Source organism: Notothenia coriiceps, unplaced genomic scaffold (assembly GCF_000735185.1).
Source record: "Notothenia coriiceps isolate Sejong01 unplaced genomic scaffold, NC01 NC01_scaffold00024668, whole genome shotgun sequence".
Taxonomy (NCBI): domain Eukaryota; kingdom Metazoa; phylum Chordata; class Actinopteri; order Perciformes; family Nototheniidae; genus Notothenia; species Notothenia coriiceps.
The window spans coordinates 3,167,512-3,191,835 of record NW_011357369.1 but is presented as its reverse complement, the minus strand read 5'-3'; the positions used below and the strand labels follow the sequence as shown (position 1 = coordinate 3,191,835).

General features: G+C 39.9%; 4 protein-coding genes across 5 annotated transcripts in view; 3 read left to right on the top strand and 1 right to left on the bottom strand.

The window, feature by feature from the left end:
- Window positions 1–2,063: 2,063 nt before the first annotated feature.
- Window positions 2,064–6,128, top strand: LOC104955598 (actin, alpha skeletal muscle). Its single transcript, XM_010782956.1, has 7 exons — window positions 2,064–2,169; window positions 3,058–3,194; window positions 3,696–4,020; window positions 4,358–4,519; window positions 5,042–5,233; window positions 5,341–5,522; window positions 5,651–6,128. The coding sequence occupies exons 2-7, from the start codon at window positions 3,066–3,068 to the stop codon at window positions 5,792–5,794; spliced, it is 1,134 nt and encodes a 377-aa protein (XP_010781258.1). The 5' UTR covers window positions 2,064–2,169; window positions 3,058–3,065; the 3' UTR covers window positions 5,795–6,128.
- A 1,092-nt stretch (window positions 6,129–7,220) lies between these two features.
- Window positions 7,221–11,810, top strand: ccsapb (centriole, cilia and spindle-associated protein b). The gene is made up of 5 exons (XM_010782955.1): window positions 7,221–7,447; window positions 8,362–8,717; window positions 9,192–9,272; window positions 9,501–9,718; window positions 9,803–11,810. The coding sequence occupies exons 2-5, from the start codon at window positions 8,384–8,386 to the stop codon at window positions 9,983–9,985; spliced, it is 816 nt and encodes a 271-aa protein (XP_010781257.1). The 5' UTR covers window positions 7,221–7,447; window positions 8,362–8,383; the 3' UTR covers window positions 9,986–11,810.
- Window positions 11,811–13,534: 1,724 nt separating this feature from the next.
- On the bottom strand, window positions 13,535–17,690 carry rab4a (RAB4a, member RAS oncogene family). 2 transcript variants are annotated; one of them, XR_799467.1, is made up of 8 exons: window positions 17,559–17,690; window positions 16,557–16,637; window positions 16,226–16,340; window positions 15,732–15,794; window positions 15,486–15,640; window positions 15,222–15,317; window positions 14,790–14,970; window positions 13,535–14,625 (listed from the first exon to the last, which is right to left on the bottom strand). XR_799467.1 is itself a non-coding variant. In XM_010782954.1 (7 exons), the coding sequence occupies exons 1-7, from the start codon at window positions 17,572–17,574 to the stop codon at window positions 14,855–14,857; spliced, it is 642 nt and encodes a 213-aa protein (XP_010781256.1). In that variant the 5' UTR covers window positions 17,575–17,690; the 3' UTR covers window positions 13,535–14,854. The 2 variants fall into 2 exon arrangements, 1 of the variants encoding a protein (XP_010781256.1); XM_010782954.1 differs by having other exon boundaries at window positions 13,535–14,970.
- A 971-nt stretch (window positions 17,691–18,661) lies between these two features.
- Window positions 18,662–24,324, top strand: part of phf10 (PHD finger protein 10) — a 14,317-nt gene continuing 8,654 nt past the window's right edge. Inside the window, exons 1-6 of the mRNA XM_010782953.1 lie at window positions 18,662–18,818; window positions 19,511–19,620; window positions 19,891–20,021; window positions 20,357–20,440; window positions 20,519–20,643; window positions 20,773–20,922. Of these exons, the coding sequence (XP_010781255.1) occupies window positions 18,747–18,818; window positions 19,511–19,620; window positions 19,891–20,021; window positions 20,357–20,440; window positions 20,519–20,643; window positions 20,773–20,922 (672 nt within the window). The 5' untranslated portion in view covers window positions 18,662–18,746. The remainder of the gene's footprint in view (window positions 18,819–19,510; window positions 19,621–19,890; window positions 20,022–20,356; window positions 20,441–20,518; window positions 20,644–20,772; window positions 20,923–24,324) is intronic.

The window sequence follows — 24,324 nt, the reverse complement described above, 5'->3', positions numbered from 1 at the left end:
CACACACACACACACACCTCCCCACCATGCCCGTCAGTCTCTCACTCCCTGACAACTGCCAACCCCTTTACATTTTAGGCGTTTCGCTTGCCCCTGGATCCGAAATGGCTCACAACAAGTACATAAAAGTAGCTCTACCTTGCTCGGCAGCCCCTACACTCCCTAACCCCCTCCCACAACACACACATACGTAGGTACACACCCCTTCATGCACAGAAACAATATTCATGGTAAACTTGCAGGGCCAATTAAGGCAATTGTACATGACTGCCCACCATATATGCCCCAAGAAAATAGGTAGAGGATGCATAAAGACTTAAATATGTTTGCCTATCATTATCTTCTATCTCCTTAAATCTGTGTTTACAAGTCAAACACTCTCAATTCATACTGGCGCTTTCTGTTGCTGCCATAGAGAGAATCCAGTTCTTTAACATTTGTAGAATAGAAAAATAAGTCATGTCAGTGTCCAATAATTATGACTGGAAGTTTTTCATTCATATTTTTGAATTGCTTAATTGTCTTTTTAGAACATGGAACATTAAATGACAAACATTGTTGAATAAAAGACTATAAAAAATATCTCTTAATGAACATAAAGTTCCAAAGATGTTGATTTTTTTTTTTTTCCATTTTATCTTACCTCATGGCAACATTATCTGCTTGTGGCAAGGAGTCCCCAGTTGTACCCATGTGTCATTATTATTATTATTAGAGTTGCCTCTCCTCTGTTTGTTCCTATTTAATTTACCAAATCATGCCTTTTTTTTTTTAAATTCACTCCCCCATGTTCCCACCATTCCTCACTTTTCTTTTAGTTTATTAAAAGCTCTACTTCCTCTTCCCCTCCTTCTGGTGTGTAATGCCACAACACACACAATCATATATGTGCATGCATGTACTGTACACACACTCCGTTCTTCACTCCTACATGTACACCAAACATTCACACATGCACACGTGAACTAGCTCCCTTCCTCCATGTAGAGTTATAATTAATCTAACTGCTCCTGTGACAGAGCAGAGTAGCCCCTGAAGATAACGTTTCAGCTGTTGGCTGTTTCCCTGCTAACCTCCTTATTTATTAAATAAGACTTAGGCCGATGTGGATATCAGACCATGTGCTCAACAGAATAACACCATTTGAATTCATTGTTAAAATTCTTCTTTTGGCCGTGCAAGTGTTAGATATTTAAGATAGGAATTCCAGCTTGCAATCTCTTGATATGGCAGAGCAAACTCTTCTGTGCACAATCATAAACATTATTATTCACTTTTGATCATAACATGTTATGTCACAATAAAATAGAGACAACACTCACCATTTTTTAATAAAACAAATGTGTTTTGTTTATGGCTCCATAATTGTCTCAAAGCAATGCAACCTAGAGTTTATCAGGCTGCAGCATTTAATGCATGCACATTACAAATACAAATAATGTACTTAAAACATTACTACTCAAATGACATGATTGTAATGGTGAATCAGCTAATATTTGTTCTCATTATAGACCAATTGTTCATCCTCAGGTTTTGTTTTTCTTTAAGTAATTATGTGTTATATTGTATTGATCACCATAATGTGAATTGAACTCATAATTGGCACTCCGATGCTGCGGCTCGGCTCCTGGTCGAGTTGTCAGTCAGGATCCGGGTCCTGGCTCTCTGGGGTCTAATTCTGTTCAGATGAGGGCAGCATTTTCCCATTTTAAGGCTGGATGAGGACTACTAGCAGCAAATCTATTACTCTGGTTGGTAGCAACTGGCGTCTCCCCGAGAAAACCCCCACTGAACCGGGCGCTCCTTTTACGGCCCTCGAGGTGGGACCGCGAGTCTCGATGGGAGGTCAAAGCGACAGTTCCATATATGGCGCGCGCTCTCTCCTTCTCGGGGGCGCGCAGCGTAATACCGGACCCACTCCTCAATCCTAATGGATGGAGGTCCCTCCTTTCCTCTTCGGGGCGCGCCCCCCCCCCTCCCCGTACGCCTCACCCTCGGCCTGTCAGTATCCTAATATGGCAGAGGGCCGGGATGGGGGCCAGTCCTAAGGTTTGTGAATGGTGGAGGTTGGGTATATAAGCTGGACAGCTAGAAGGAAATATTGTATCTGGTTCAGCAACAGTATTGGTTGGGTTATCCTTTCACTCGAGCCTCAGACACTCACCTAAGGTAAGACCCTGCTGGGACTCCTGAAGCCAAAGGTTGGGACTCAAGAGTAGGACTTAATACTGGAGCATCTACTGGAGCAGGAGTTAGGACGCCCAGGACTAGATACTACTGCAGGAATTTGGGCAACTCCACTGTAGGACAGACTTGATGCTGAAGGAGAAGGGAAACAAATAATTTTAAATAGTTGTAAGGCTGAAAACTTTCATAGAAAGACACTGCTGGATAGGAGAAGCTGTATTAGGTCTGGAAATTGATAGATTAATTGAAAAGATAAATAATTATTGATGTCAGCATCTTTATAAGTGTAACACAAAAATGTGCTGATGCAGCAAGACACAATGTGCCTTTATATTAATTAAATTAATAGAATATATTTTACCTGGCACAGGTGATAATTAAACAGTGAGAATGTTTGTAAATTAATCTGAATTTCAGCACAAATGTGATTCTTTTTAGCTTACAGCAAATTTGGAATACAATAGATACAGAGGATAAATAGATGCGTAGTAGAGAGATACTTATCAAATTAAGATGCATGACTGAAGGAAAACAGCAGTGTAGTTCTGTATCACTTTAATGTGATTTTCTAGATTTATGTGGGCGTAAGCACCATGCGTAATGGCCTGGTGTCAGTGTGCCATTGACACATTTAGCGCAAAGCATGGGCCTGATCATGTTCATGCTAGTGTCTGTTCCAATTACTTTCCAGTAAAATATCTTTCTCCAGTAAAAAAATATAGCCTTTATAATTACATCTGGCCTAAACTTGCAGGAAACAAAAGAGTGAACCAAGGAGTTCGTTTTGGGGTTATTACTGTCACATAGTAAATTTTGCCATGTGGATTTGATTGAGTGAGCTCAACTGTTTTTCCCCCTCTCCTCTTACAGCAGCCAACATGTGTGACGACGAAGAAACAACCGCCCTTGTGTGCGACAACGGCTCCGGCCTTGTGAAGGCTGGCTTCGCCGGAGATGATGCCCCCAGGGCCGTCTTCCCCTCCATCGTTGGCCGCCCCCGTCACCAGGTAAAGAGCCGGGGATATCCCAAGCAATAATAGGAGAATAAGTAAAAATAATCCGTAGTAAAAAGTTAAAATAATTCGGTTAATACTAATATAATAAATAAAAACAAGTTAGCCTTTCTTTCAGGCACTATTTCGGCAAATAATTCCTACTGGATTAAATAACAACTATTTGCCAGAAATTATCATATTTCTGAGTTATAATTTAGAGCGTGGCATTATGTATCTTGAGTCATGTAAATGTGGCTCATACCACCAGCTGTACCACCAGCAATGTGGCCTTTGACACTTTGAGACTAAATTAGTCACAGAATAACTGACAGTCAAACAATTGCTCTGTGTCTGTCTCTCTGACCCACGCTGTTATTTGGCACATTTACGCAATGGCCAACGTGCCTTTTGCATCACACAGTAAATACTTTAATCTGGCCATAAGAAGGTCATGTCTCTGTTTGTATTATTTGAAGTAACCTTTCCATCATCTTGCCCTCTCCTCCCCCTTAGGGTGTCATGGTCGGTATGGGTCAGAAGGACTCCTACGTCGGCGACGAGGCACAGAGCAAGAGAGGTATCCTGACTCTGAAGTACCCCATCGAGCACGGTATCATCACTAACTGGGATGATATGGAGAAGATCTGGCATCACACCTTCTACAATGAGCTGAGAGTGGCACCCGAGGAGCACCCCACCCTGCTCACTGAAGCCCCCCTGAACCCCAAGGCTAACAGAGAGAAGATGACCCAGATCATGTTTGAGACCTTCAACGTCCCAGCCATGTATGTGGCCATCCAGGCTGTGCTGTCCCTGTACGCTTCCGGTCGTACCACCGGTGAGACTGACAACAACAAACAGCTGTTACTCAACTCCATAAACATACACAATACAAACAAATATATAATGTAACTGATAAAATAATATTACAATTGCAACACATACAACTAACTGAGTTATTCCACACTGTGCCCATTTTGCGCACAACTATTACAGAGAGTCGGCCAGCGTTTCTGGGACTGTCCTTATGCCTTACGCCCTCTGTATATGCTTGTAAATCGTCTTTACACATTATTTATAACCACACTTTTACGCACACAACACTGAACTGTTGGATGATTATTGTCGCCCGAGTATTCAATACTTTACTAAAACACTCGCTTGCCTCTCTTTAGGTATTGTGCTGGATGCTGGTGATGGTGTCACCCACAACGTCCCAGTCTATGAGGGTTACGCCCTGCCCCACGCCATCATGCGTCTTGACCTGGCTGGTCGCGATCTTACCGACTACCTGATGAAGATCCTGACTGAGCGCGGCTACTCTTTCGTGACCACCGGTGAGGAACTCAGCCAATAACAAAACACCTACAAGAAAGGAAAAAGGAAGAAATAAAAAGAAGCAAACCATTCCCATACAAGCTTATAGGCAAAGAGACAGAAAGTCGAATCTAGATTATCATGGTTTAATTTATATACTGTTTTGGAACCGTTTGCTATACATAACAACTTAACTTGACAGAAACTTGATCAGCAATTTAAAAAAAGATTCACCCACAGTTTTGCAAAAAAGACAAAGATTAAAAACTTGTGTAGTTCAGATTGTGTGGACACCGATTGTGATACTGCCTGTATATCCGAATGTGCTGCTAAAATTGGCACACTACTTTGAATTCTAAATAAGTATTAATAGACAGAGAAAATCATATGTAGCTGTGATAGGGGAATTGTTCATTTTCAGCTTCAGACTTTTCGGTAACTCTCGTAGTTCAGCTGCCCACTTCAGCCATTACGCACACGGTGTCTGTGATCTTAGCTGTTTGTCACTCTGGCAAAAAACTCATCAACTTGTCTCCCTGCAGCTGAGCGTGAGATCGTGCGCGACATCAAGGAGAAGCTTTGCTATGTGGCTCTGGACTTCGAGAACGAGATGGCCACCGCTGCCTCCTCCTCCTCTCTGGAGAAGAGCTACGAGCTTCCCGACGGTCAGGTCATCACCATCGGAAACGAGCGTTTCCGTTGCCCTGAGACCCTCTTCCAGCCTTCCTTCATTGGTATGTTAGATAATCCTTATTTTACTCTTATTACGCACATCACTGGATAAACTGTGCCATACTATATCCACCCCTCCTCCTAACACTTCTCGCTCTCACCTGACTAGGTATGGAGTCTGCTGGTATTCATGAGACTGCCTACAACAGCATCATGAAGTGCGACATTGACATCCGTAAGGATCTGTACGCCAACAATGTGCTTTCCGGTGGTACCACCATGTACCCTGGTATTGCTGACCGTATGCAGAAGGAAATCACTGCCCTGGCCCCCAGCACCATGAAGATCAAGGTAAATATTATAACAACAAAAACATTATAATGAATCCCTAAACTTAATACTTTTACGCATAAATTGACGGAAATCTATGAAACACTGGCACTTCACTGATGCACTTTCTCTCCCTCCCTCTTCTCTAGATCATTGCCCCTCCCGAGAGGAAGTACTCTGTCTGGATCGGTGGCTCCATCCTGGCTTCCCTGTCCACCTTCCAGCAGATGTGGATCTCCAAGCAGGAATACGACGAGGCAGGACCCAGCATTGTCCACAGGAAGTGCTTCTAAATCCTCAACCTTCGCAGCTTCTCCATCCTTTACACCCCAAGATATCTGGAGCAAAGGAGGATCAACCTCTGCGGCACTTCAACACTCTGCTGTCAATGGACTTGTTGTCTGCCATGTTGGCAATTATATGCATTGTTTTATTATTTTAAAATGTGCATATTTTGTAGCTGTTTGTTGTATGTGTTGCACGGAGAAAGGCTGGGAAATCCAACCCTGAACCATGCATCTACCCAAAGAAACCTTTAATAAAAAAATAAGAACAACATGTTGACCAACACATGTGAATGTAAGTGTATATACATATTAATAATTTATTAAAGTCCATTATTTGGTATTTTCGACCCTGGCCTTGTTTTTCTATAAGAGGGGAAATAGTGGGAGAAGCTCAAAAACAAAAACTTTGATGGAAACAAAAAAAAGGGAATACTGGAAAATAGTGGGAGAAGCTGAAATACTGGACGATTTAAATCATAAAGGTACCATTTGGGGGGAATTAATGCCTTCATACTAATGAAAATCATTTAAAGATTCAATATAAAGAAATATCAGCAAGAATTGGGGGGATTGGGAGAGTTAACCAAAATCACCCAAATAATTATACCCGGGCTTTATTGACTCAATATAACGCTTATGACACCCACTACACCTTAAAGCAGCAGCTGATCCAGTTCGCTGATCAGCCACCAGGGGAAGTTCATAGAGGTCGACAGTGTGGCACAGCCCCCTGAATAATTGGAAGGGTGAGAGGGAGGGAGACAGGGTGTCTCTCTGTCTCTCATCAGACACTGCTGACAGGGGGCTGCTGGGTGACAGAGGTAGTGAAAGTCGATACCTGAAAGCTCCGACAGTCGGAGTTTGACTTGCCAGGAATGTGCCTTGGCAGCAGCAGCTCCACTTTAGAACAGGCGGATCAGTGGGACATCCGACACCCGGCTCAGAGTCCCGTTGAGCTGCCTGCCCTGCACGACCATAGGCCTAGCCCCCAGACCATCTTTAGACAAAACTGGACCCTGTGCAGCCCTACCTTATATGCATAGAAGTTCATCAGGTTATCTGGGTGGGTGTGGACTTTAAGCACAATGGAGTGCTGGACGCGTCTCAGACACCAGCCCAGCCTATTATAAGACACCCTTCACGCTTTTCCTTGACAGCATTTTAGAAGCCATTTGTGTAAAGTAAATTGAACAAGTTACTCAATAATGCTCTTTATCAGAATCAGAATTCGGTTACTGCCAAGTGGTTGGCACTTTCAAGGAATGTTGCTTTGGTGTATATGCAAACTGAAAAGTGAAAAAAAAATAGAAAAAATAAACAATAGGTAGGCTACCAACATCAACAAACAGGTAGGCCTACCCTAGAGTAGACAATAAAACACTATAACATGTATTAAATCAGTGCAGGTTTAAATATAATGTTGCCCTTTAAACCTCTTCTCTAATCTGATAGAAATCATCACCAAACCAAATCGCTGAAAACCTCCCTCACCGACCTCATTCCTGTCACCCCGGCCCGGGCCACCTGTTGCGCGTGTGTTTGGCTTTTTAAAAACGTCCTCAAGCGGGCGGAGCTTAGAGACAGCCTGTTATTGGGTTATTACAGCAGCACAGTGGACGCCATCTGTTCTGCTTTGCTTCCGTGAAATCCGACCTCAGTGTGAGTATATTTACTGTACACATTTAGACTATTACAGCCCTGCATTTCTGCTGTCAAGCCAGGCACTGTTATAGATGAGCGAGTCGATGAGTTGTCAATGAGATTTGACGTTTTGGGCTATTATGTGCTAGCGCTGACAGGCGATTATCCTTGCTCCATACTCACATATGATTAACAGACGTCTTTAAATAACAAGCATACATGTGTCTTGACTCTTCAGCAGCTATTATAGAAACAACAAGCAATTCATTAATCATCTGTACGCTGTTACGGTGTTGATATGAAAGGCTACACTCAAAGATGATGGTCATTTTATACAAGTATATTTTAAAACCTCCGGAAACAAAATAAAACGTTTTCAAGCTATTGGGAAATAACGTGTTAGTGTTTGTATCTCAGTAAAGCCGGGGTTGTTTTCATGCAGTGATTATGAATGAACATTTAATTGGGATATTGTTTAGATCGCAGCAGCCAATCAGAAGACAAGTCGCTATTTACGTCATCGCGTTGAAGATGTTTCAACTGTTAAAGTTACTGACGATAAAATTCGAAATGCAGCCAATTTTAACGGTTAAACTTCAATATAGCATGCGAAAGACATTATATAACTTGTAATCTAATGAAAATTGTACTTTTATTCACCCCAGCTTCTAAAAGAGGCAAATTAGGCCCGGGTAGAGGAGGAAGTAGGCGGGTTCAAGCCTCCATCTGCTCTGCCATTGGTGCATACAGTGTCCGCATTATGGTTTAAATGTCTGGCGGTGATACTAACTGCGTATGAAAACAACGCAGCCAATTTTTACAAGGGCTTTGTTTACGATTCAAACACGTTTTTTAATGTGTTACATATCTCATAAACGTTTTATGGGTGTTTCACGATGCTAGCTTTTCATATTTTTCCTTTCGTTGTGTAGCTTTGTCGTATTTGAGTTCAAGATGGTGACCAAGAGGATGCGCTCGGAGTACATGAAGAAATTCAAAGACCCCAAATGGGAGAGCTACAGCAGGTGTTACGAAGAGATGCTGCAATACAGGCTGACCCGCAGGCTGCTGGAGCAAACTCACAAGCCCTGGTTCTGGAGCGGAGGCCCCGACAGTGACTCAGACTCCGGGGCAAGAAGTCCTGCTCCTCCCGGGAAGAACCAGGTCGGAGACGCTCCGGAGTGTGACGGGGCAAGGGTGGACAGACAGCCCGGGCAGCAGAGCAGAGTCCCGGGGACTGTGCCCAGGCTGCCCCTTCAAGAGGAGGATGAGTCTGCAGCACAACAAGGTAAACATCTGCTAAATGATCAGGGTATGGTCAGACTCAGATACTCAAATTCATATTAATAACATATTTTTTTAACAATGTAATACATTAGTGTAGGTGTCTCACAAAACATTTTTTATGCAAAATCAAATGCATTTTGCAGATTCAGCAGTAAACATCAGACGTACTGCCTGCCCTGAGAGGTGTAACTTACTCTGATAACCTTTTTTCTATATTCCTATAACTTAAAATGTGCCATATTTTAAAGGAAAAAAATATTATCAGGTAATTCTTGACAGTTTGCCTATAGTAGTTTGAATTCATTCAAATGTTTTGTATTTGTTTTGTACATTTGTACATTACACTGTAGTTATGTCGTGTAATCTGATTACATGTAATTCGATGAAACCAAAACATGCATATGTTTTAATGACTGTACTATAAAATGGATTGTGCATGTTACACAACTGTACTGGTGTTATTCTCTCCTCTCAGACTCACAGCCTGAAGGTGTCAGAGAGACAGGAGCATCAGAGGAGGAGAGAGAGCAGCAGACTCACAGGGAACAAAACGGAGGTAACTCAAAACAGAAAACCACTATCCATAGTCAGTGTGCATTCTTCAGTGCCTTGCACAAGTCCTCTGATGGATTCATAAGTGTTTACAGCAACGTTATCTCTGCATTGCATATTTTCTTGCTGATGATCTTCCCCCAAGGAATTTAATATATGAACATTTGAATTCAGTATTATCAGAGATCTTTCCGTTGCTTTATCTTGTTTTTTTCTTTTTTGTTTGAAACAGAGGTCACTGGAGGAGCTCGACAACAGCAGAGTAAACCCATCAAATCCTCAAAGCAACCATGGCGCTCCCATCGGGTCAGACCAGCACCAACCAAGCTGCCCAATGACGACAGTAAGGAGAGCAGACATCCCTTTGCTCTGTACGCTTCAGGGGAGAAGGATGCAGACATGGCGAACAGAAAAACACACAATGTTGGCCCTGCAGCTTCGACTACTGAGGTAATGTTTCTGACTGTCCTTCTGGGGTCTTACAAGTAAACAAGTAATATTGCAGGAACTGACAATTATGATGTTTTTATGTAGATCCATGAGTCGGCTCTGCGGGCCAAGACCAGGCGGAAGGTGGAGCGTCAGGTCCAGGCTCAGGGGACCGAGCGCCGGAGAGCCCAGTCTGCCAATGTGGACAAGACCGTGAAGTCGGTTCAACCGGAATTCAACCCCTGGCTCACAGAGTACATGCGCTGCTTCTCTGCTCGCTCCCGATAAGACACACACACACGCACACACACACATTCTCAGCAGAAATACTGACGTCAGGGTGGTTCTAGACAGACATACATAAATCAAGCCATTATTGCATTAAACGTCCATGGATGTAGAGTAGAGCGCATCACATTCTGGATGTAACTTCACTGTGTGGCTTATCACCCCAGATGTGTACAATCAAGTTTTTTGTATAATAGTCAGTTTTAATCTATACGATAAGAACCATTCAAAGGGTATGAGAGACTTTTAAATATTAGTTTGAGTCATGGTATTACCATGTACAGATGTTTTGATTAGAAAGTCTTACATGCATTTGACATACTTTGGTGCACTCCCTTTAAACACAGGCTATATAAAATGTGATTGTTGTACAGGGATATCAAACTACAGTGTTCTCAGACAGGAGTAATGCAGGCGTGTGACAGCATGTATGCTAAGATTCAGCCATGTTTTTCTGAGAACGTGAGACCTCAAACATAAAGACAAAACCAAACACAAAGTCACAATGTTTGTATTCCAAAAAGTGTACTAAGCACAGCAAGATGGCTTAATAACTGGAAGTGTTCTCAAATGTATGCAGATTTGTGGATAGGCGTTTTGTATTTTTATTGAATCACACAAATATGTCCATTCAGGAGTTTTAGCAGATAGATCCCCTAGCGGTGTGAAGTTGTTCTTGTAGATTTAATATTTGTTGTTACACTTCATGGATTGATCCTCCCTGACTTGGTTTAGATAAAGAGTAAATCACAATGTGCTCAAAGTTTTACGATGTGGCACATTTTCTCACGAGCTTTTTAAATATCACGATGTTGTTGACTAACAATATGTTGACAACAACATGTGCATTTTTTTGTTGTTGAATTGATGTTAGTGTACAGTAGTGAATCTACATGGTGCTGTTGCAGCGAAGAAATATATGTGTGACACTTAAAGCCATTGGAGGACTGATCAGTGTGTTTCTATGTGGTGCAATGTAATATAAAAACACACACAGCTAATGTAGGTCATTTGAAAACATAACAATCGATTTTTGAGACCAAATGTATTTTATTATTACTGTAACAGATTATTCTTTAAGACCAAAAGTTGAACGGTAACAACAATGGACATTTAGCTGATGCACTTTGATGATTAGCCACCTTTCTGATGTTTGTACAGAATACCTTGCTACCTATTTAGGTTTCCTTGTAACTTGCTTGTTCTTTAATTCAGTGTAAATATGTTTGTATGTTTGTTAACATGAGCAAAACGTTATTTTTACTTGTACAAAAGTCATTTTGTGTAATTGATCTGATCCATTCAACACAAATCTGTGCCATAAAATCTTGAGAAAAGTATTTTCTCCTTTGAACAAATAGTTTCGAATTTGAACCATTTACACATTTATCTTAATGTTTTGTTGTTGAAACTCTGAGTTCAGTATTACTTTATTTACTTTTGTAATGATGTAGATGTTCAGTCTTTTAAGGTTTAACTGCAAGGTAGTTCAGAGAAAAGATGTGAAGATGTGACATTTTGTGCAATACTATGTTAAAACCAGTTGTTTTTTACATGTGGTGAACTTTGACTGTCACAAAAAGTGGAACTGGAACAAGATAGTTAGTTACTGATTTTCTCTCCAATAGTTAGTTACGGTAACTTTATAAGAAAGATCTTCTTAATACTTACTTAATAATTTACTGATGGCAGTATGTAAAAGTTCCAAAATAGTGTAAAACGTAATGATTCCGAGATTTAAGGCTTTTAAAATACTCTGTATATGCTGTATTTGTTTTACAGGTAGACAATTATGTGGTGCAAAGCTTTAATAAATCACTTTTCCATACGAGTGTTCAGTGTTGTCTCGGTATCTCTACCATGTTACATTATTATTCAGAAAACGTACTCCCTTTAAAGTAAGATATCAATAATGGAATGGAATATTCTCAAAAAATTGGTTCAAACCAACAAAAACTGCTTTTCAAGGACGATTCCTCATTTGTTGTATTTTTTTATTTTAAAAACATGTGTTTTTATCATACACAATAAATAAAAAATCCATGATATTAATAATGACACAAGAAAAACAGACGTCCATAAATAAACAAAGGACCTAATGTGATAAACACAAGACGGGAACGTGACGTGGAAAATCCAAAGTCACAATCAGATGAACTCTAACATGAAATATTTCTACAGTTTGAAGTGATTGATTTAAAAAATGAAACGCATAATTGTCAAGGGGCAAAAATGTAAAAAAACACAAGAAAAAAACAACAAATGTTGTAATGCTTGAACAGACCAATGCAAAACACACCTTTTTAAATCTAGATCTTCAAATGAAGACTTTTGTTGAGTTTAATTTGGCTGAACTTAACATTAAGAATCTTTGGAGACAAATAAAAATCAAACACACATCAGGCAGTTTTATACCATTGCTAAAACTTGAAATGCATTCGGTTAGTATTTCCTAACAGCTGGCAGCAGTAAGAGAGGTATTTCTTTAAACAGACATCATTTTTAAAAGAGAGAGATCAGTCATTATTTCAAACCTTTGGGTAAAGGAGTGTGTAACACCTCTGAGTGTGCCAGAGTAAATTCAAAAGATGACGTGTAAAAATTACATACATCTGCCATAAAAGCCAAATGTATGATCAGAATTTTTTTTCTTTATGTGTGAGCTTGAACGATAATAAAACTGTTAGTACTTAACATAACTCACAGGAGCTTGTCCCATTCACAAATAAACATATTCTCCAAACAGTACCGCCCAGCTATACCGCTTACTAGTTGCCAGTATGTAGCTTTACATGATAATAAGACAGTGGAGCATTAAACAGATGCTAGATATGATATCTACTTTAATATACATATAATATCTCTTCATAATCAAATATTCTGATATTCTGTTGGAGAAAACATGCGTCAGTCTCTATATACAGAAACACTGTACAGTGTACAAGATGCAGTCGGGGGGTGGGGGAAGAGGTGTGAGGAGGTATCAGAGAGACAGATGGGATGTAAACAGTGGGTAAGGTAGGCAGGGGGATGAAGTGTCATTCAGCAGCTGCATCGCCCGGGGCACTGTACAGGAGAGAGAGTGTGTAGGAGGAACACAGGGAGTGCAAAATGTACAGGCAGAAACAGTACACTGTTAGTGGAGTGTTTAAAAGTGTGAGCAGGAAGGCAATCAGCAGCTGGGTGGAGGGAGAGGAATTAGGTAGGGAAGGATTTTAAATATATATATATATAGAAATACACAGTGCTATATACCACATATATATACTAGGGGTTTCACAACTACCAATATTTACTAGTCGACTAGTTTTTCAAAATAGTAGTCGACTAGTCGACTAGTCGACTAGTCGTTACGTCATAATAAAGACACACAAAGAGAGGTTTACAACTGTATTTTCTATTGGAACTCATACAGTAACATTAAACACTGCATTTTAATTTGTGTTACATGGCTGAGTAAATAACAAACACTGGACTCACCAAAATCGACAGCAAAAAACTCTTGTTTACATAAANAGGAATTAGGTAGGGAAGGATTTATGCAGAAATCCAGGTAGTTCCAAAGGGTTCACATACTTTTTCTTGCAACTGTATATATATACATTGTTAAAGGAATAGTTTACAATGGTTTTCTTGGCAACAGTTAGATGATAAAACCCATAACTCATGTCTATGCATCAAATATCAATGCACATGGTATTTATTGTTTGTTTAACTTGAATGCACAAAGAAAGGAACTTCCCTTAAAGGGAGCAGTGTGTAGGATTTAGTGCGATATTGTGGTGAGAAATGTTCACCTCTACTCCTCCCCATTTTTACTAGTATGTAAAAGAGACAACAGAGGCCTTCAGGTGCATACTCGCAACACAATTTAAGTTTCCACTTTCAAGTAAAACACCTCCTTAGAGCCAAGGATTGGGTTTGTCGGATCTGTGCCACTGTAAAACCTGGATGTATTATGAGAAATAATAACATCTTTTGAGGCAGGACCCTACTGATTCATATAAAAGTGGTTCAGTGGCGCATGATAAAGGTTATACGAATTGGTATAAAATAACTCTTCTGTATGAACAGCAGCACGGAAATAACCCTGGATTTGGCCATCAGTGATTTGTTTACAAGTTTTAAGACATAGGGGCTGTTTAAGTGTTTGTACTGGAAAGTTAATTCACCTAAAAATAATATTATATTCCTTGTATTCCATTAATCCCCTTAAATCCTACACACTGTCCTCAATCACGTTATATCTTGTTTGTTAAACTCTAATGCTAAAAAAAATAAACTTTCCAAAATGTAAACTTCCCCTTAAGCACTCCAGATTGAATGTCGATGGGATTGGTGTTAAGGGAGAAAACTTAAACTTAGATTTGGAGGTAAGCAGGTGTGAGGGCAGATTGAAAGATAGTCAGTAATTCACTTCCTGATTGGAGAGTTGGGGAAAGATTGGTCCAATAGTAGAGCAGTATGTTGGATGGGGGGCGGTCTCTTGTTACCACTGAGGGGGATGTGGCTGGGAGGTGCAGCCATGACAACAAAGCAAAAGGTCAAAGGTCAGAGATGAATCACCAGCATAACAACCTGAACCCTGGGTCCCCTGTGGCTGTTCTTCTCCTGGTCTTCAAAAACCCATCTGAAACAAACTGATCACACACACAAGAGACATTATCACATAGGTGTGAGCAGAAGGCGAGGAGTGGCTGTGTGCAGCAGAAACACCCAGCGCTGAGAGCAGTGAGCTGAATGTCAAGTCACCACAACCAGCTAATAAGCTCTGGATAAATATCATAAATCTGAAAGAAAATACCTAATTTCATGCACACACAGTACAGACACACTGGCCTTTTCTGAGTGTGTTACTGGGCGCGTCCACTAGCAGCCACACTCCTGGGTGCCCTGAGGCTGAGCGCGACGAGGAGAACGAAGCTGTCGTAACGCAGCGTCGCCGTACTGGATTCCTGACCCCATCCTCTCTGGATCCAGCTCCCCTGGAAATGAGAGACAGGAAGAGACAGAGATGTGAGAAAGTGTTCCTCATGTAAGGATCTTCACCAACTCTAGAAGATGGTATTTTTCTTAAATACTTATTTTTGAGTAATTAAGTGAAGTTGTTTAGGGCTATAACTCTGCTTCAGTTCAGGGTCTGGAGTGATAATACCTAAGCCCGCCTTGTTGACCCTGTCGGGATAAGAGGGGATTTAGAGTCTGGGGTTTGGGCTAAAGGTGAGGATCTCAGTACCTGACTCTATCTTGTTAAGGATTTTCCGAGCGCACTGGACAAAGGCCTCTTCAACGTTTTCCCCTGTTAGAGCGCTGGTCTCCAGGAACATCAGCTCTGACACACACACACACACACACAATACAATCACTTTGAGCAGCATCATCTTTACAGAACAGAAGCAAACTGTAATAATTTCAGAGATACAAGTTCCCTGGCTATTATTAGAGTTTGTGACAGGATCTGTCAAAGCATGCCCCTTTGATCACGGAGTTCTGAACCTACCGTTCTCCTGAGCGAACCGTGAAGCCTCCAGGAACGTGACCTCTCTGTCTGCATCCAGGTCCTTCTTGTTTCCACAGAGGATGATGACGATGTTCTGACTGGCCAGCATCCTGGCATCGCTCAGCCACGTGGTCAGGGCGTTGTACGTCTCTCGACTGCAGTTTAAAGAGAAAGAAGGGAGACATTTAAAAAAGAAAAAGGGTACTTTACACAAAGGCAATCTGAAAAGGTGTCCAAGGATTTTACCTGGTGATATCATAGACTAGCAGAGCTCCTGCTGCTCCTCTGTAGTAACTCCTGGTCACGGACCTGACCCACACAAACCAAAAACAATAAACAAACAAACAAAAACACAAATTAATTAATAGTCTATGTCAGCAGGTGGTCAGATGATATGGTATATGATAGGGCCTCAGGGGACCCAGTGATTCCTACACTTTTTTGTATCCTTATCCTCTTTTATGTCACTCCCCTTTTCAAGCATAACATTTTAGCTTAAAAAAGCAAAGGTGAAACTAAGACATAAGAGACCGTTGTCTTGCGCTGTTGAATAAATGTCAATGTTTACACCTGTTCCTCTCAACTTTTTTACTGAAACATTTATCTCTGTGACCTCTGTCTTTCAACAGTGATCAAGTAAATATCAGTATGAGTGGAATAGGAATGACATGCACAGGGTACAAAATGTGTTGGGATAGAGGGTAAGAGAAATAAATATGCCTTTGAACGTGTTTCCATACCTGAACCTTTCTTGTCCTGCAGTGTCCCAAATCTGCAGTTTGACCATTTTGTTGACCACACTAATAATCTTAGAGCCAAACTCGACTCCAATTGTGTGGTTGGATTCATCCTTAACTGGAAAACACAATAAAACAAGGTTTATTTTTAGATAACTGGTGCCCTGGAAAAGACAATGAATACCATTATGTGTACCTAACACATACATAGAGACACTTTGTTTTCTCTGACCTACATTTCATGTTTATATGTGTTGATTACTCAACACTACAGTACTGTAAACTGTCTGTTAACAGTAAACAATGAACAGTGTGTTGCATCTTCCTGACTTACATCTCTTCTCTATGAACTGGTGCAGCAGACAGGACTTGCCGGTTCCAGCATTCCCAATCACCAGGAATTTAAACAGGAAATCTGAAGCGAGAAAACACAGAAATATTGGTGTTAACATTCAACCCAAGACAACATTCGTCCCTTAAGACACAGCGATCATGATGTCCATAACTAGATCTTGAGATGTGCCAATATTATTTGACAGTAGCTAAACACAGTTATGTATTAATCAATTGCAGTAAGGACATGTGAAAGATATGTTTGTGACAATGTAGAAACAATGTTACTATTATATAGTTTGTAGAGAGACCAGTTAATTGTAGTTGTAAAATACTATGCTCAATACCATTATTTTATAACCACATTTAATTCTGGGTGATAATAAAATAAAAAATATTGTGCAAAAGCCCTTATTTGATTTTCTAACTCTGAAGTAAAGAACCCTAATACACTTTTAAATTCCATAGAATACACAGAAACCGAAAACAGCACAGTGGCATTCAGCTTCAAAGTGCACAATTATAATCAGCTATGCTTTACACACTTAAAAGCTCTCATAAATAAGGATGCCTCAACATCCTGATCATCCTTATATCAGATGGTGATGAAATGACATCATTCCCTTAGATGCTCCATGGTTATAACATGTATTCCTACCTACACCCCTTGTATTATGTGTTTTGAGCAGGACAAAACATCATGCTCAGGCAGATCTTCATCCTCAGCCCTGTCTCCTGGTGTCAGCTTCATGTCCATTCCGCTAACCTCTATTGGGATTTTCAACCTTACAAACCCGATCATTTTGTCCGAACAGGCAGAGTAAAAACTACTGTGTAACCTCTGAGGTATTATTTGCGCTGACAGGACGTTTTAAGGCCAGCATCCCTCGGTTAGCCTGTCAGCTATCTGTTTACGATGAGAAAAGCTCTCTCGGCACACCTGCCTCATCCCCTCTCTGTGAGATGTTAACACAGTGGCCACTAGTAAAAACTGCATCCTTACCGTATGACTCCGACATCGCCAGTGTGGCGTTTTGACCGCAACACGAAGGAAAAGAGAGATAGTAGTTGACAGATGGATAGCTAGCTAAGTAAAGGAAAATAGTCCTGTGGATGATTTCCGCGGATTCCAGCTGATTCCCCTCCGACTTCCCGTAAGCGTTTTTTTTCTTCAAAATAAAAGCCGGGCAGAGCTTTGTGATTACTTCAGACCGCCGCAGGGTGCCACTGTTTAACCAATAGTGTTTTGATGCTTTTGACACAGCCTTATTTCAAAACCAGTTTTCGAAAGTATAAACATATTCTAAAATAATTATTCAATTGCCAAATAATTATATCTTTATCATAACACATTCGTGTATAATTTGAGTACCACTAACAAGACGTGTCTGAGGAGATCAGGGCTGCACAATCTGTCAGCTTTTTGAACTTTTCAAAGTTCAAGGCTTTTATTGGTCATACGTGAAAAGCTACAGTGTAGTTATGATGACGATGAAAATCTTAGGTCACAGGCTCCTCCAACAGTGCAACACAATAAAAACAGATAGACAGAACAAAATCATGCAAGTAAATAGTAAATACAAAAGGAAAAATAGTAAAAAAAAAGTGAAATAGTGAAATAGTGCAAGTGATTGGAATGATATATTAGATAAATAATTCCTAAGTAGCAGCCAAATTAAATGAATGTTTAATAGTCGTATTGCCTGTGGGATGAAGCTGTCCCTGAGTCTGGTGGTGTTAGTCCGGATTCTGCGGTACCGCCTGCCAGACGGCAGCAGACAGAACTTTTAAAACTCACTTTGTTTTACTTTAAGTAACAAATGCTTTATGTGATTTTTATTTCATTTTTCATTGATTATTTTCTATCGGTTTTACTCTGTGTTTTATGTTTAGATGCTGTTGTTTAGCTCACTTGCTCTATGTGTAATGTGTTCTGTGAAAGCACTTTGTAACTATGTTTTAATTGATGCTATATAAATAGTTAAAAGTATAGTATAGTCTAAAATGTATTATTATTTTTATAATTATAATCAATAATAATGATTTATATTTTACACTCCAGGCCAGAAGGCGGCGGTTATGTACCTTAGAGTTTGCCCACCGCCACAAACCACAAACCCTCACAAGGAAACGAAGAAGAAGAAGAAGTGGCTAATGAGCTAGCCTAGCTGCAGGCTTTATTTAGGGAAATATGGCTGCTGTGCTCCCAGTGAGACTGCCCTGCGACAGCAACCCCGCTACCCCTGGAGCACAATCCATAAAGGTGACGTTTATTCCCGCATATAGTAACAACTATACTTCTCTTCACGGGGCTCTGCACGGTTGCTTGCTCAGCTAACGGCTACCTGCGTCCATGAATGACAAACTGATGGCGACGTTAGCATCACCCCTTTGTTTTCAACTGTGTGCTGAATGTTAGGGGTGGTTTGTTTTCTCTGTTTCGTATCTAATGACATTTGTTTACATGATTTATGTCCCCATAAGAAACGACAAATTGTGTTTGTATGAGTGCTTTCACAGCGAAAACGTTTAGCTGTGCCTTTGCTTGCAGAGGTGTAAAGTAACTAAGTACATTTACTCGAGGTACAGTTTTGAGATACTTGTACTTGACTTGACTGTTTACATTTTGTTCTACTTTGTACTTCTACCCCATTACAATTCAGAGGTTAAAAGTGTACTTTATACCTTTTTAGTTAGTTTAGTTAGAGATTTTGATTAATATTATGACATTTAATCAACACTTATATAACATTTTAGTTACACCTGGATTACATCTCACAACCTACCCTGCAGCATACAACGGAATTAAAATGAGCTCCACATTTACCAGCTGTGATCATGGCTGTGATGGACACAGATGAAAACAGTTTGTAAATGCAGGAATGTTCGGTGGAGTTGACCAACATTACATTACAGTTTATTATTAATAAAATATGTCCACATTTTGCTCTGTAGGAGGATGTCATTGAAGAGGAGTCCAATGATGGCAGCCAGGTACCGAAGAGAAGGAGGATTGGTTCAGGTGACAGCTCTCGAAGCTGCGACACCTCCAGTCAAGACATGGGGTAGGTTTGCCTGATACTTTGCAGTGTAACATTAGTTGGCATTTGTAAAATACATTTGTGGCATTGTAATTTACAAGTTTTATCCCAATAATATATTCATTTATTCTTTGGAAACCATTATCCCGTGAATCTCAGTGTATTTCACAATACTATTACGATTGATTTGATTCAATTCAGAGGCCTGCCATGATGATATTATATCAACTCACAAAAAGCATTCAATAAAGCTTCAATCCTCTACTTTTCTTGCCCCTTGTATTCCTGTTTCAGGCCGACATATTTCCCAGCAGAGAACCTGACAGAGTACAAGTGGCCATCAGATGACGCAGGAGAGTATTACATGCTGCAGGAGCAGGTCAGCGAGTATCTGGGAGTCACATCCTTCAAGAGGAAGTACCCTGGTAAGACTGAAGCAGACATCTGAAACAGTTCTGCATCTGTTTAAGTGTTTGAGGATAACATGATACTCTTGTCTTTAAAAATAATAATATTGATTCTATATTTTAAACTTATTGATTTGCTATTTTTTATTTCAAAGTAATATAAATGTAATAATGGAATGACGATAGAAGTAAAAGGCATCAAGAAGGAGTACACTGCCTTCACTAGTAGCTATGCATATTTATTTATTTAGTCTGCCTAATGCTTTAATGACTCTTCTGTACTCATGTTCTGATCTGATGGATAGTAAGCTATTAATTGACAAGTTGTGTTGTTTCTATTTTTCACTCTGTAGATATGGAGAGAAGAGACTTGACCCACAAAGAGAAGCTTTACCTGCGGGAACAGAACGTCATCACTGAGACACAGTGCACTCTGGGTAGGAACCTCCTCTTTCTCTTCATCATTTGTACAATTTTCTCCAACAGATAAAAGTGTAACTTTCGTTTGTTTCCAGGTCTGACCGCTCTGCGGAGTGACGAGGTGATAGATCTGATGATAAAGGAGTATCCCACCAAACACGCTGAGTATTCAGTCATACTGCAGGAGAGGGAGCGGCAGAGAATAGCTAAAGAGTACTCTGTAAGTTTATAAACTAAAATAAGTAACCCAGGGCTCATCATTACTGTGACATTTATTTAGAAAGTAATGCATTTAAAAAAAATCCTTCATGTAAATGTCTCTTACTGTCTTTGTCTGTTTTATTTCTAGCAAATGCAGACACAGAATCCTCAGAAGGTGGAGGCCAGCAAGGTTCCTGAATACATTAAGAAGGCAGCTAAAAAAGCTGCGGAGTTCAACAGTAACTTCAACAGGGAGCGTATGGAAGAGAGGAGAGCCTACTTTGACCTCCAGACACATGTAAGTCCATCCACTGAAGACGGATACATGTTTTGAAGTCTTTTTCTTTTAAAGAAACTTTATTTTCCTTTTTCTTAAACAACACATACAGTTTCAGTTTCAGTGACAAAAAGAAAGCTTACTATCCCCCCCCCTATAGAATAAGACAAGATTAATAGTACAAAAACATTTAAAAAATAATAAACAAACTGATGGTTGAAAGCACAGCACACAAAAAAACAAAAAAAGACATGACAAGGTTGAGATACATGTTAATCTTGGTTGACTAGAGAAAATCTGTTCTAATTCAGTTTTTTTTTTAAAAGAGATATAAATCAGTTAGGGAAGAGTAGGCAGTTTCAAACTTTCCATGTATGTTAAAAATGGTTGCCATGTCCTATAGAATTTACAAGTGGAGCCACCCAAAGTAGGGGTGGGCGATATTGAAAAATATAATATCACGATATTTTTCAAGCAGTAATATCGATATTTATCACGATATTTTTTCATTTCGGTTATTATGGTTATTTTTCAAGTTACTTAACAGTACAACCACCTACAAGGTAACAAAAACTAAAATAAAAAGGAGTAACAGACCAAAATAACATTTCAAGCTGGTTTTAATTCTGCAATGAATCCCTGAATGAACAATTCAACAGGAATTTTGATATGACTTCCTCAGTGTTCAAGTAGGTAGGCCTACACCCTACACAACAAACGTTAACACTGGTTTCTTCACCAAGTAAAGTGCACTCTCTTGCTAAATAAAATAAAATATTCAAGGCACAGTTTCTCAGTATAAAAATGCACTTTCTGTTTTAGGTAGCACTAGCAGTGATGTAACATCAATAAACATGAAAAGGAGAGTAAAACATTACTAAGTAAAACACAAAACATCAATGAGGAAAAGTCAGTTCCAAACCATTAAAATGTAAACTTTAGACTTGAAGTGCAATCAAAGACTTTAACATAACTGAACATCTGTTTCAAAAGGAAAAAACTATATAAATACCTTATTGATAAAATAAAATATAAGCCAACAGAATCAACCAAGACAATAAATGAAGTGCAATACTGTCTGAATCCTGACTAGACAGCATGGTTTTTACTAACCGTTATCAGTATTTAGTTACTTCGGCATCATTTTGAAACGTGAATTACAATTAAATCACGGTAAAATAGGTTAATTTTGTCGTAGTTGGTTTCCACCACAGTATTTACATGGATATAAGCCCCGCCCCCTCTCCAGCGCGTCCTGTTTGAATGACAGGAGTAAACACAGCTGACAGCCACGGTGAAACTCCAGCGGTTAGGGTAAGAATATTTGCATTGCGTCCGTTGTGAAAGCAGCATAACGCAGTTCAGAAACCACTGTTCTGACGCTTTTAAAGCGACTTCGAGATTTTAACAGTATCAGGGGCACGCAGGCCATGGTGGCCGTAGCACGTACAATTATTTTCTGGCCTAAGTCGACATGCCTTTGACCTTTCCTACTAAGAATTAGCAGGCCACGCAGTACTCAATATTTATGTTTTCAGAAGCTATACACAGTTTAGGATTATCAAAAATGGAAAGCAACAAGGTATATTAAGTATAAGTACTTTGTATGAATACAATTGTGTATTCTGTTTTAGTCAAATATGCTATACAATTCTATTTTGTCTGATTTGAGAGGATATATTGTCCTTTTTACTCAATGTATCTGACATCTAGCTACCAATACTTTGCAGGAAGGAATTTACAGACAAAACATTAACAGCTTTGAATTAGGTCGTATTGTGAAACACTAGAATACCCAATAGTGCATAAAGTTAAACCTCAACCTGCTTGTGCATTAATTAAAAATATACAATAAAAAGAAAGTATTTCAAATACTTGAGTACACTAAGCTCATAACACTTCTGTAAAACAAAGACAAAAAGTCATTTAATTGTAATGGAGTCATTTAATGTTGTGGTATTTTTCTACTTTTACTATAGTAAAGATTGTGACTAGAGGAAGTGGGTAGCACTCATCATCAAACAACAGCAGTTCCCACATTTGAGAAATAATTAAATGAAAGTCAATAAAGCAACACTGAAGTCCCAGCCTTAGCTGTCATCTGTTGCTGTGCGTCAAAGCACACTGCAGATTGCGTTACACAGAAAGCACGAGTCAAGGTAATAAGGAAATCCTCAGATCTTATTTCAAAATATGATAATTCTAAGTTTAGGTGAACTGAATTCATACACAACAAGAGCGAGAGAAGCAGGGAGCAACTGTGCTTCAATCTTTCTCTGCTTTTGTCACGATCTTAGTTTTATGTCACAGTTTTAGTTTGGTCTGTCTTTTCATGGTGTTATTTTGCTATTCTGTTCTCCCTGTGTCTTGTCTTCCTCCCTGTCGCAGTGTTCATTTTGGCAGCTGTTTTTGATTTAGTCTTAGTCTTTAGACGAAAATGGTTATTAGTTTTAGTCACATTTTAGTCATTCCTATCCTTCGTAGTTTTAGTCTAGTTTTAGTCGACGAAAACTCAAAACGTTTTAGTCAACTTTTAGTCGATGAAAAATTTTAGCATTTTAGTCAAAATGTGTCTCTATACTCTCCGAACGCTCCGTCCCCGGCAGATCTCTGTGTCCGCTGCAGCATGTCTGTTAGGCCCCGCCCCCCGCACACAGAGAGACACAGGGAGATCGCTCTTCTGGAGTGAAGAGAGCGGAAATAATGATATGGCAAGTTAGAAACGTAAGATGCATTTTGACAGACAAGATGGACACTTGGGGGAAAATATGCTGCATTTTGAATGTCCGATAGTCCACCATTAACACCTTAGTCCCTTCTCGTCTCGTCAACGAAAACTAAATATACATTTCGTCATAGTTTTCGTTATCAAGAATCTATTTTTAGCTCGTCATCGTCTCGTCTTAGTCATGTAAAAAAGGTAGTTGACGAAAATGTTTCGTCATAGTTTTCGTTGACGAAATTTAACACTGCCCTGTCGTTAGTTTCCCTGGTGTGTCTGATTGTCTGATTGTGTTCACATGTTGCCCTTGTGTTTCTCCTTCCCTGCCCGGCTGTTTCTCGTCTGGTGATTACCCCTCCCTGTATTTAGTCTTGTCTCTTCCTGTGTCCGGTGTTGGTTCATTATTTGTCGTTCATGTCTCCCTTCATGTTGGTCACAGTCACCTTTTGTTTGGATGCTACCTCAAGCCCCGTACCTGTTAATGGGATTCTTGTTTTTTCAGCTTTTGTAAATAAAGCTCGCCTTTTGTTTCATTTTGAAACCTGCTCCCCTCCTCAATCTGCATTTGGGTCCTATTTTTCCCCAACCCTAACAACTTTGCATTTGGACTCAAATTCAAGAACACTTTTTTGGTACAGAAGGAGCAGAGGGCAGATACCGGCTGGAGGTACAAAGAAGCTGTTGAGGCCTCACAACTATGA

Bases quoted from the DNA above. Each gene is read 5' to 3' on its own strand.
- rab4a (XM_010782954.1), bottom strand. The intron at 16,341-16,556 runs GTAAGTCAGGAA...TGTGTTTTCCAG, and splicing joins CCAGTTCATAGAGAAGAGAT to TTAAGGATGAATCCAACCAC. The intron at 15,641-15,731 runs GTAAAATCCTTG...TTTAAACTGCAG, and splicing joins CTAGTCTATGATATCACCAG to TCGAGAGACGTACAACGCCC.
- LOC104955598 (XM_010782956.1), top strand. From the start codon at position 3,066: ATGTGTGACGACGAAGAAACAACCGCCCTTGTGTGCGACAACGGCTCC. The intron at 4,520-5,041 runs GTGAGGAACTCA...GTCTCCCTGCAG, and splicing joins CTACTCTTTCGTGACCACCG to CTGAGCGTGAGATCGTGCGC. The intron at 5,523-5,650 runs GTAAATATTATA...CCTCTTCTCTAG, and splicing joins CCAGCACCATGAAGATCAAG to ATCATTGCCCCTCCCGAGAG.
- ccsapb (XM_010782955.1), top strand. From the start codon at position 8,384: ATGGTGACCAAGAGGATGCGCTCGGAGTACATGAAGAAATTCAAAGAC. The intron at 8,718-9,191 runs GTAAACATCTGC...CTCTCCTCTCAG, and splicing joins TGAGTCTGCAGCACAACAAG to ACTCACAGCCTGAAGGTGTC. The intron at 9,719-9,802 runs GTAATGTTTCTG...GTTTTTATGTAG, and splicing joins CTGCAGCTTCGACTACTGAG to ATCCATGAGTCGGCTCTGCG.